We start from the raw sequence: 10,810 nt of genomic DNA on the forward strand, positions 1-10,810 counted from the left end.
CCCAGATAGGTATGTGCTTTCTACCCCAGAAACAACTCTACCAAACCCTTCTCGGTTATGGCACATGCAGGCAACTGGAACAGACTTACTAGCTAATTCTTTCACTAGCCATGGGGGAGGAAGGAGAGGCAGGCAGGCACAGAGTGATGGTGTCTCTGAAGACAAAAGCTTGACGAAGCATGGCATGCTCAATCTAAAGTGCAAATACGTTGCTTGCTTTCATGCAAGCTTCCTCTTCGCAGCCCCTTCCTGCTCAGCTTGAATGAAGCGTGAGCGGAGTCACTAGCTTGGTCTTTGCAGAAGCTTTCAAAGGCAGGTCAAAGAGGCAGCACAGCAAACACGCAAAGAGCCTTCCACCTTCCAGGCACATCACAAGAGGTCACGCCCTACAAAGGCAGCTACACCAGACACTTTCAAGAAAAGCAAGAGCATTGTGCTCTATGTTGGTCTGTTGTGTAACATTAGAAATTGGTAAGACTAAACCGTTCCTTGTAGTGAAATATGTTCCTGTCCCTCCCTTTGCAGGAACAGAAATCTGAAGACTCTGCGCTCTGTCGGAGGATGGAATCCACAAGCCAGGCTTAATTCCGGTATGGCATTTTCCAGGGGTTTCTTGCTGCCCTACCATGACAGCCAGGCACAGGGAAAAAGACAGAGAGCAGACAACGGGGCAGATCAGGCTGTGTCACAAGAGAGATAACAGAGAAGGGTCCTGGCAGCACAACCTATAGGCTGCTTCCCCCGAGACCTCTCCCCTACTGACTTACAGTGTGAAAACAGCAGCTCCTCAGTGTAGGAGCCAGCACAGTGCAATCCACAGGGACGTTATTAATCCTCCTCTTTTCCCCGCACCCGTCAGGCGCTGCCATCGCCAGCATTCCCTCCAGCACCCCCTGCTCCGTGTCTATAGCAACTGGAGTACACACACATCCTGACTGTCTGGCAGGGCATCATGGCAGCGGAGTGGGAGCCAAGAGGTGAGCCGTGCGAAGTGCGTGCACCCAGTGGGGCTGTGGGCACAAGGGCTTTCCTTCTCGCGCAGATCCCCAGTGGCATCGGGCTTCCCCAGCAACCCTCCCCACAACCGGGCTGCTAGGCTACTCTTTGCTCAGGCTGGGGAAAAAGAAGCCTTTGCGGCAGGAGGGAACAGGCATCCAAAGGGCAGACCCCTCACAAATATCCAGGGTCAGGGGAAGTTCCTATCTGGGAGATAAGGGGATGGTTGGCCTCAGGCAGAGAGCAGCAGACCCTTAAGAAAGAAAAAAAGCAGCAAGTGGTCACCTCCGCATGGGTTTATCACACTGTTGGCATTTCCCTTTCCTGGTCTCACAGATGTGCAGAAGCGGATCTCGTTTGGGTCATGTCAAGAGCGGAAGATGTTCCCTCTCCATCACGCCCCAGACAGGCTGGGAATCCAGCTCATAGGCATGAGGGGAGACCCTTCGCTTGGGCCAGGCTGTTACCTGAGTCAAGAGGTAAGTTGTTCAGTTTTCGTGCTCCGAGCTTTTCCTTCACAAAAGACACGCAATACAGGAGCAATAGGACCATGGCCAGCCGGGCACGGAGTCCCCCACACCTGCCCTGCAAACCCATTGTACAAGGTCTCTACATATACCTAGAAAAAGAAATTCCCCTTCCCTTCCAAACCTACCACTCCTCAAAGCTCCAGCTGCCCTAGCGCTCTATGTTAGTGAGAAATTAGAGGAATTAATAGGAATAACATCTGCTGCTCATGTACTTCTGCCCTTCCCCTGATGCAAATGATGTCTTAAAAACGTCAGTAAGACACTTCTGCTTTGGAATTGCAGAGAAGCAGCCTCGGATACTCTTTGGAAAACAAACCACTGAGCAAGAAAGGCTATGTGATAGGAGCGAGGACAGCTCAGCGTTTCATACCAGAGCCACAGGTAAGAAAAGCACACTTAAAAGTGGCAGAGCTGCAGCTTTGCAAGAATTTGTAGGCTGTTCCCAACATAGACTATTAGTTTCAATCACATTTGCTGGGGCTGCCTCCAACTTAATATATACGGTAGCTACAGATCTCCTTACACATTAGTCTAGTGGGAGGTGTTGAGCCTAGAGACTGATGACTGATCATCTGAGCTCTGGCAACGTCCACACATGTATTTGTATATACACATTCCTTTGTATCACATACACACACGTAAATGTACATATTGAGGCAAAATGAGGGAGGGAGCTCAGCTGTACTACCTGAACAAACATGCTATTGTTTTCTGGCCCAACTTCTCTAGAATAACAATGTATTAGGAGAGACATCACAGGACATAACTGGGTAAGGAGTAGGGTGTGCATAACTGACTTGTTCTGATTTTTTTACACTATCAGAGTAGCCAAAGCATGCATTGAACAGCAGGTCTGTAATGCCCAGGTGGCTACTGATCAGAGCATGTAGGAATCGTTTGCAGAACAAAATCTTCCATATAGAAATTTTATCTCTTGCAGACTGTGACTCCCAGCCCAGCAATGTACCAGTCATTCTGGAAGAAAGAGAGAAAATGCCAGCCCGCCTATGCTCCATTTTCCATTAAGACACCACGATTTCCAGATAAGCCTTCAGATAAAGAATTTTTCCCTGGGTAGTGTAACTCATTTTCTTACGCTTTTAATAATAAGCAGGTGTACTAGCAGAGAAATACTGAAAACAAATGGGAGATAGGTAACTGAGTTCCCAGTAATGCTTTTTTATCTTCAAAAAGCTCCCCTGCTTTAGTCTTTAACTTAGCATGATGACTAGAATACCACAGCATGCATTTCTCCCATGGATTGAGGTAGGGATAGTAAATTCCGGTATTATAAACATCATACACCAGCTCCAGAAATGAGATATTTTGTGCCTGTTTTCTTTAGACCTGGAACTTACGAAGCAGACAAGCAATTACACAAAAAAATCACTTGGCCGATGAAGTTTGGGTCTCCAGACTGGTCTTTAGTGCCAATGCCAGCAAAGAGGATGCTAAAAATGGAGGTACAGAAGGTAAGGACAGGGATAAGGGGATGTTATTCCTGGCTAAATGCTTCTGACAAAGGAAATCATATGATGACTTCAACGCATTTGCACTATGTTTTGTCATACTTTCCTCACTGGCCTGCTGGGTACGTGGCTCTACTAGCCTGGGGCACAAGATACAAAGCGATTTTCTATCAGAAAATGCTGGTTTGCAAAAACAGTTACAGTCCTTCAAAAAAAACTTCTATTAAGAAATTTGCTCTGGGAGTCTCCATCCACAAAGTGAGAGAACCAGAGGACAGACTTCCCCGCGTAGCTCTGCCGAAAAGAAAACCTTTCTGATTTAAAACATAGGTTAAGGTTCTCAACAGCTTTTCACATCTTCCTGCACTTTTCTGAAGCAATTGTCATTGCTAATATCTAACGGATAATAGTTGTCTTTTAGCTGACCATAGACAGAGAATTCAGGAAACACCGGGACCGAGTGGCCTACCTGAGTTTATACTACAGCTGAGGAGCCAGGGCTGCTGCCACATGTCCTCCCCTTCCAGCGGGGCACCTCAGGCCTTGCCTCCGCTTCCCACCCACTCGTGGAAGACATTCATCTGCACTACCCAGCCTCTCCAAATAAAACCATTTCAAAAAGAAATGCCACTAGCTGTGCTTACCTGGTATCGCGTCAGGTGTCTGCTGCCTCCGCGGGTGTTTGGGTGCCGCTGGGTCCTGTGCACAGCAGCCCTCAGCCCTGCTTCCCTCCGCCCCTTGGCCCAGGCAGGGCTGGCGGCCATTTTCTCTGGGTCACCATGGAAACACCTCACCTCACCGCCCTCCCCGACATGCCTTCCCTCGCCGCAGGGGGCTTTTCCCCCCAAAATCCAGCCCTCGCTGGCACCGGAGAGCAGCCAAATTAACGCAGCTAGAGGGCAGTCCGGCTGCTGCCCCATCTCCTCAGCACTGGGAGCGAACACTACCATCTTCTCCTCAGCAGCCACCTGCCTCCTCTGGCCGCCTCACCACCATCTCCTCATCTCCAACAGAGGCTCCAGGCCAGGCCCAGGGGTTCACCCACAGCCTGAGGAGAGCTGAGAAACATGGGGGCGTTCGTGGCACAGCCACCGGTACTGTGCTGCCCCCTCAGGTATGTTCAGAGAGAGTATAATGGCTTTGTGCAGAGCCAGCAACTATATTAAAGTAGCACACAGCAAACATCCTAGGGAGAGAGGCTGCGCTGGGACAGGCTAGAGTAGATGGCCTGCAAGACATACGTTTGCATTACTAGCTTTTTCCTACTGACATGAGGAAGATATTCTTAATCAAGGAGCAAGCAACATGCTGCTAATTAAGAATCTGGCCACTAAAATAAATTTAGTCTGAAAGAGAAAGGTGCTGGTATTCATCAACAGTTGTTTCTGTAATGTACAACTCAGACCCTAGGGATTTCTATAAATGTTTGCAAACCTTCACACAGACTTAAATCTGTCTGATCACAAGCTTGATTCAATCTCAGGGGAAAACTAAGAGCAGGCAACATTCATTCTCGGTATAACTACCAGCCACCATGCAGGCTTGCAAATTTTCTGGGTCTGTTTAGCTCTTTCTGTAGCCAATTCCACCTGTAGCCCAATTTCAGTTATAAAACCAAAATGCATTCTTCCAATTTCCCACTTTCGGTCTTCGAGCGCTCTCACATACACACAACAACAGCTGCTCACGACCTGTCTTTCCTAGGCACCTTGGCCCCTTCCCTCCCAACCACAACAGACTGCTTTGTAGCTGCAGCTGTCAAAAAGGGAGGTACTTGCTGATTCGCAGTTGCCCCTTTTGGTGCAATCTTTTGAAGGAGGGGGTACGACTCACTGGAAATTGTACTGTCCTAAGACCTGGGGTTTACGGCTGTTTAAGGCTTCACCTTTGTATTCATAGCTGTTATTGCATCCTTTACCTCCATCTGTCTTGGCTTTCTAATCAGGAGAAAAATACATGTGTAAGAGAAGATGTAAAAGAAAGTAAGCAGTCCCTATGATTCTGCAGTTCTTCTCAACCACATGTTGCACCTGTGATTGGCGAAACCTTCTACTAAAGCTTTTGCAAAACTGATGGTATTTCAAAAGGCACTTTGTCCTCACTGAACATATTTCTAATGAACCAAAGTTTTTGTTGGAAAATTCCCAACCTTCTCAGCTATCAAGTGTTGCTGTGGAGAAAGGAAGAGATGCAGAGGCAAGGACATGAACTTCCTACCACTTGTACACCCCACTGAAAACACACTCAGGCTCAATTCAGGTGCTTTTCCATTCCTGAAACTTTAAGGACTCAGCCAGTTTTGCTTGTAGGAGATAAAATTTCTTTTATTATGAACATAAAAATGACTATTTTCGTCCTACATTTTTCCCCTACCCAGCGAGGGATTTTCTCATTACAAAAAATGCTTCATCCAAGTAAAAAGATATAAATTTTTATATATACATACATACACACACAATGTCTCTGTACATTTGTTATTCTGTACAACCAAGGCACCAGCAGAAGTGACAATGGCACATGCAGGACTTTTTTGCTAGAGATGTCATTTCAAATTGTTTGGCAGGAACACCTCTGTTCTCACTGAAACAATTACTCCTTTTTATCCTCCTCCTCCCTGGGTGCCAGGGGAAGAGGGAGGCCTGGGAGGGTGCCTTAACTAAACAGAGGTGAACATGTACGCACATAACTCTGACCTCCCCAGTGACTGCAACAGCCTTTTTGCATTCAGCTACTACTCTAGGAAACCATGACCTGCCTGGCAGTCAGTAGCAGGCAGTTTTTGCTGCCTCTCCCAGCACCACATTTTCATCCAGAAGAGATGCTTGGGAGACTGGACCAAACTACAGGAGTCTTTTGTCAAAGAAATTTAACCCATATTTTGCTTAAGTAGAGGCTGAATGAAAATTAAAGCAAAGCCCTCCAGAACCAGCTAACAATTACAATACTCCCATCACCAGTCATTTTCACTGCTGAAATAAAGTCGTCTGCACTGGAGAAATAAAGGCGAAAAAAAAGAGCAACTTCTGTTGATAAAAGCCCATATCTGAGAACCGACAAAATTAAAAAGTGCGATCAATAGCATGGCCTCGTGGACTGCAATCAATACAGCTTTATTCCATATTCCAAGTTTTTCAGCACAGCATCTTTCAAAACAGCTGGTGAAGGTGTGAACTCTCAAAGGAGTTGTGCTGTGTTGAAACTAACAATAGAACTGAAAAATAGCCTGAAGCAGCTGTTAAATCTTGCCATTCATACTGCTAAAAAATAATCTCAAAGCAGAACAGGGTAAACACCACACTTAGCGCTTTTAAGTTAGAAGTGCAGCTGCAGTCAGAAAAGTGAGAATAAAATGCCATCTTAGCTCTGTATTTACACTTCACTCTCTTACCAACACATCAGACGCCTTTAGTTTATAAAAGAAAAGTCTGTTTGCTTTTACCTGCCAAGAATCCAAAGAAAGAAACCTCTCTGGGATTTTTCTGTCTCTGTTAATACATGCTCCTTACATTATAAGGCCAGGCAAGGTCGATTGCAGAAGTTTCTTTTCTAGCCTGCCAGACAGCCACAAACGAATTATGCCTTTGTGTTCTGTAGCGCCTGCTGGGAAGCACTGAGCAGCCAGAACCTTTGTGTCCCCCATCTCTTCAGAGAGTAAATCCTGCCGACAGTGAGAACAAACCAAAGTAAACGAGACAATTCCCATCTGTAACCCGGTAGCCTTCAATGCTTTTAAGACAATTGACCATTGACCATTCCAAGTCAGCAGGAGAGCAGAGGGGAAAGGGGGACCGTTGCAAACCAAGATGAGAGTGTAGTTCACTAGGCAGAGAGAGATCATTCTTCTGCTTCCGCCACTCAGCCGGATTGCCTCTCCTGTCTTGCTCCATGCCTCTCACCCACAGCAGCGGAGGTGAACCCCCCGGGTTTCTCTTCCTCTGAGCAGCCAGCTGGCTACACCTCACTTCTTTCTGCGGATCTTGGGCTTTTTCACTGGCCGGAGGTAGGGATTGTCTATCACATTTTCCTCCCCGTTCCGACTGCCTGACAGGGAGGTGTTCTGCTGTAACACTGAAGCATTCTCCTTTTCAGGTCCTGAATCATCCTGCCACATTAAAAAAAAACAAACACACAAGCATAAACAATCAAAGTTAGGCTAAACAAGGCTTAGAAGTTCAAACCACGTAACCTATGGGCAAAACAGATAATCAACAGCCAAGATAAACAGTAGCACGCAAGGAGGTGCATTAATGGTGAGGACTCCTGATTTCTAACACAAGAAGATCCCCTTCGGGAACAGTGGGATTCTAGGACAATCCTCTCTCTCCTAACACTGAAATGAAGGTTGTACTGAAAGCTCATGATCCAGCCTCATTTTGCATTGCAGCCCGCAGAAAGTTAAAGAACCATGACAATCTTTAGTCATTTACACCTGGTAAAACGCAACCCGCTCTGCCATTTCCCACCCACACTGCCCAGCTGCAGGGAAGACAGGCAAAGAACCAGGTTTCATACGTTTAAGTCAGGCCCGAGAGACATTTCTCTCTCAGGCTGGGCGTACCGTGCTCATGTGCAGGGGGAGGTTCTCGGTGTCTGTCTGGTCGTCTTGCTCAGATGAATCCGTTTCTTCCATTTGCTGCATTTCCAGCTCAGAGGGGAGAAGAGCTGTCAGGTAGGGTACAGTGAAAGGCCTGGCAGCAATCACTAGGGTTAGGGAAAAGGACACAGTCAGCAAGCTGGGAAAAGGCTCCTCAAGTCAGAGACTATGAAGCACAAAGCCAACCGGTTACTTAGAGACCAAACGCTTTCACTGGTCCTGGTTTTAAACACACACGCTCTTTTCCTGCTGCTCCCAGGGATCAGGAATGAAATATGCTGTCCCTAAAAGATGGCGGTCTCCAATTTCCTATTTTCTGAGGCTCCTTTATGTTTCCAGCCAAGGACGCAGCATTATACTGACACAAAAAATCCTTCCTGACCTCCATAAAAGTTCAATTATCTCACAGGCTGCAGCATCACTTAGTCCCCCTAAGATAACACTGACATCGATGCCGTCAGTGAGCCTTGGGAAGGTGGGAATTCTCATCACTGCTCTGCAGACAGAGAAACAGGAAAACCTCCACTGCCTACCACAAAAATGTGAGAGAGAAGAAATTACTTGTCCAAAAGTTACAGAGGGGTGGAGACAGGATTGGGATGAGCTTTGAATTTAGCACCTATCAGCCAAGGCTTTCTCCACCAGCAGAAGCAAGTGAGCCTTTGGTGAGGGTGGAAGCCTACCATTTGGCTTTGATTCTGTTTATCATCCACGTTTTAAATAGAAAATTCCTCATTTCCCTGCCTTCCAGTGCCTCAGAAGGGCAAACGCAACGTGATCCTTCAGTGCTCACCTCCTGCAGTAGCAAGAACTCTAACAGAGTGTGTACTCAGTTAGATAGCTGCCATTTACAGCACAAAGTGTCCTAGATAACTCACATGGGAACGTGCTAACATCATCCTTGAAGAGACTCTGTGTTTCTCCCGTCTTAGCCATGAAACGCGTGAGAGCTCTTTCTACGTCGCGCCGTTGAGATGCTGCCTTTTCCCGTAGGACTTGATAATCGGATACTGGCTCCCGGTATGTCTGTGGAGCAGGGAGGAGAAAAAAAGGAACACCGTTAGTGGATGCGGTGCAGAGAGCTGAACCTCAAAACACTACTAGGATGCAGATGCTACAGGCAAGCATTGACCTTAAACATGCAGAGATTTTCAGGATGAGATGTCAATCAGCCAGAAATCTACAGCAAGGGCAACCCGCAAACAACAAGCAATATATTAAGCCAGGAGAAACAATGTTTTGGATAAACAGTACCAGCACAACAGTAAAAATATTTATACACCACTCCTGGTGTCATTGACTGCAGACGGACCCCAAATGGCACAGAAGTCTTTTTTCACTCACTGGCGTCTTGATGTAAGTGTGAGGATCTGGAAACTCAGGGAAATGGCCAGGAATGTGGGATGGATGTGGCTTGTTCTGTCCAGCTGTCAGCGCTTTGGGAGTCACGGGCTGGTTTGTCACAGGAGCTACAGTTAAAAAAAAAAAGCACACACACAAATCAGCCAGCTTCGTTCTGCCAAGAGTTAGGGACAAGGTGCTAGCTTATACTGAGCCGTGATCCATGTCTCCAGGTCCTATAAAAGGGACAGAGCACGTCCCACGAGCAATAGTTTCAGGTGGTTGTGTTTGGCATCCCAAAAGGGAACAAGGATTACTTGACCCCTCTCTCCTACACGGGAAGAACAAAACCGTCTTGAGGATTCTCATGTGCAATGAGGATGCTGAAGCAAAGGCAACTGTTTCGGCAGAGGGTACCTTCCTTCACCTATTACACAGTCATTACAGGAATCCTTAACACAAACTGCACTTCCAGGAGCGCTGGACTGCATCATCCATCAGAAAAGCAGGAGCTCTGGATGCCAGCAGGTAGGAACGCCAAATTATTTCCAATTTTCCTACATAAGAAGAGAAAGGATTTCCCACATACGGGCAGTGATGACCATCCTCTGGGACCGCTTGGCATATGCAGGAAGCGTTTCAACATTGAACCCTGAAATACAAAAGAGGAAACAGAAATCACACCAAGAGTTTATCCTGTCAAAAATCCCTTCTCTTAGGCTTCTCCAAAATTTTTCCAAGGGCTCCAAATTACACGAGAAAGAAAATCACGTACTCTGCATATATTCATACTGCATCCACGGCAGCGATATCTGAGCGCCTGCATGAGGCTCAGAGCAGTGGGCATCAGAAACATGGGGGACAGATTTTCGTACCGACGCAGCACACCCGCATCTTCTGCAATGCAGGCAGCTGGAATTAGCGGGACCAGTCAACTACTCACCCATTTCCACTAGAGTAACCACTATATCAGAGAGCGTAGGCTGTGTTCTGGCTGTATGTTCACAGTAGGACTTTGCGCTCCTTCCAATTTCAGAAATATCTGGGGGGGGGCGGAAAAAAACACCACCACATATTCGATTCAGACAATGACCACACACCTGTGTCAGCCCAGCCCTGGTTTCAGAGACCTGAATTTTTAGCAAATTTAGCCAGGAATGAAAAATACCTCCTGGAATCCAGTGTCTTACAGCCTGTGTATTTGAAGTTAAAGCGCGTGCAAAGGAGACACTAAAGATCAAAGAGTCAGATGTTTTCCACAAATGCAAAAGGCAAATCTGCATCACAGGCATGAAAAAATACAAAGCCTAATCACCTCTTGATTTCAGAAAAAGAGATCCCAGGCACGTCACCTGGAAGAGTAGGAGCAGAGCTGCCAAACACAGGAACTTCTACGGCCTTAACTGACCAAATGTCTGGAACTTTGTTATTTCTCTATTTATTCTGGCAGCATCTCAGTATGTGGAGCTTATTAGGATACCTAATGATTATCTAATGAGTATTCACTAAGATAAATAAGTACTTCTGAGTTCGGACAAACATCTCGCGCTCCCAGAAGCCTGCGGCTCCAGGGCTGTGCTCTAGCCACCAGTCCAGCCTTCCGCTTTTGCTAACGTCATTAACACAAGGTAATAAAAAAACGCAACAAAAAAATGGGAGAGCGAAGGCCAATTTGAAAACAGAGAAACGCGAAACTTCAGGGGACCAGCGTGACTTTGCTGGACACTCACAGCTTTGTAACATCTCTGTCAGCGTCTCCACCGCGGCCTTTTCAGCGCTCTCGAAGCCGGCTTCGGTGAGCAAGGAGCTGACCACCACTTGCAGGGTCCTCCTCCGAGCCAGGTAGTAGTTATCCGCGGGCGTGGTTGCGTGCTTGCTGC

At 46.9% G+C, this 10,810-nt stretch overlaps 2 protein-coding genes across 2 annotated transcripts; one reads left to right on the forward strand and one right to left on the reverse strand.

Annotated features, from left to right (window-relative positions):
* Window positions 1-952: 952 nt before the first annotated feature.
* PIFO (primary cilia formation) lies at window positions 953-3,485 on the forward strand. The gene is made up of 6 exons (XM_009327449.1): window positions 953-977; window positions 1,333-1,475; window positions 1,809-1,907; window positions 2,467-2,600; window positions 2,872-2,998; window positions 3,417-3,485. Exons 1-6 carry the CDS (start codon window positions 953-955, stop codon window positions 3,483-3,485), a joined length of 597 nt encoding a protein of 198 aa, XP_009325724.1.
* Window positions 3,486-5,368: 1,883 nt separating this feature from the next.
* Window positions 5,369-10,804, reverse strand: TAF8 (TAF8 RNA polymerase II, TATA box binding protein (TBP)-associated factor, 43kDa). The gene is made up of 7 exons (XM_009327381.1): window positions 10,661-10,804; window positions 9,874-9,972; window positions 9,520-9,582; window positions 8,934-9,058; window positions 8,468-8,615; window positions 7,554-7,696; window positions 5,369-7,097 (listed from the first exon to the last, which is right to left on the reverse strand). Exons 1-7 carry the CDS (start codon window positions 10,671-10,673, stop codon window positions 6,954-6,956), a joined length of 735 nt encoding a protein of 244 aa, XP_009325656.1. The 5' UTR covers window positions 10,674-10,804; the 3' UTR covers window positions 5,369-6,953.
* Between the last annotated feature and the right edge of the window lie 6 nt (window positions 10,805-10,810).

Source organism: Pygoscelis adeliae, unplaced genomic scaffold (genome assembly GCF_000699105.1).
Source record: "Pygoscelis adeliae isolate BGI_AS28 unplaced genomic scaffold, ASM69910v1 Scaffold197, whole genome shotgun sequence".
Lineage (NCBI taxonomy): Eukaryota > Metazoa > Chordata > Aves > Sphenisciformes > Spheniscidae > Pygoscelis > Pygoscelis adeliae.

Coding starts and splice junctions, on each gene's coding strand:
- PIFO (XM_009327449.1), top strand. CDS start 953: ATGGCAGCGGAGTGGGAGCCAAGAG. Junction 978..1,332: donor AGCGGAGTGGGAGCCAAGAG/GTGAGCCGTGCG, acceptor CTGGTCTCACAG/ATGTGCAGAAGCGGATCTCG. Junction 2,601..2,871: donor GATAAAGAATTTTTCCCTGG/GTAGTGTAACTC, acceptor TGTTTTCTTTAG/ACCTGGAACTTACGAAGCAG.
- TAF8 (XM_009327381.1), bottom strand. Junction 9,059..9,519: donor GAGGATGGTCATCACTGCCC/GTATGTGGGAAA, acceptor TTTTAACTGTAG/CTCCTGTGACAAACCAGCCC. Junction 7,098..7,553: donor TCCCCCTGCACATGAGCACG/GTACGCCCAGCC, acceptor TTAATGTGGCAG/GATGATTCAGGACCTGAAAA.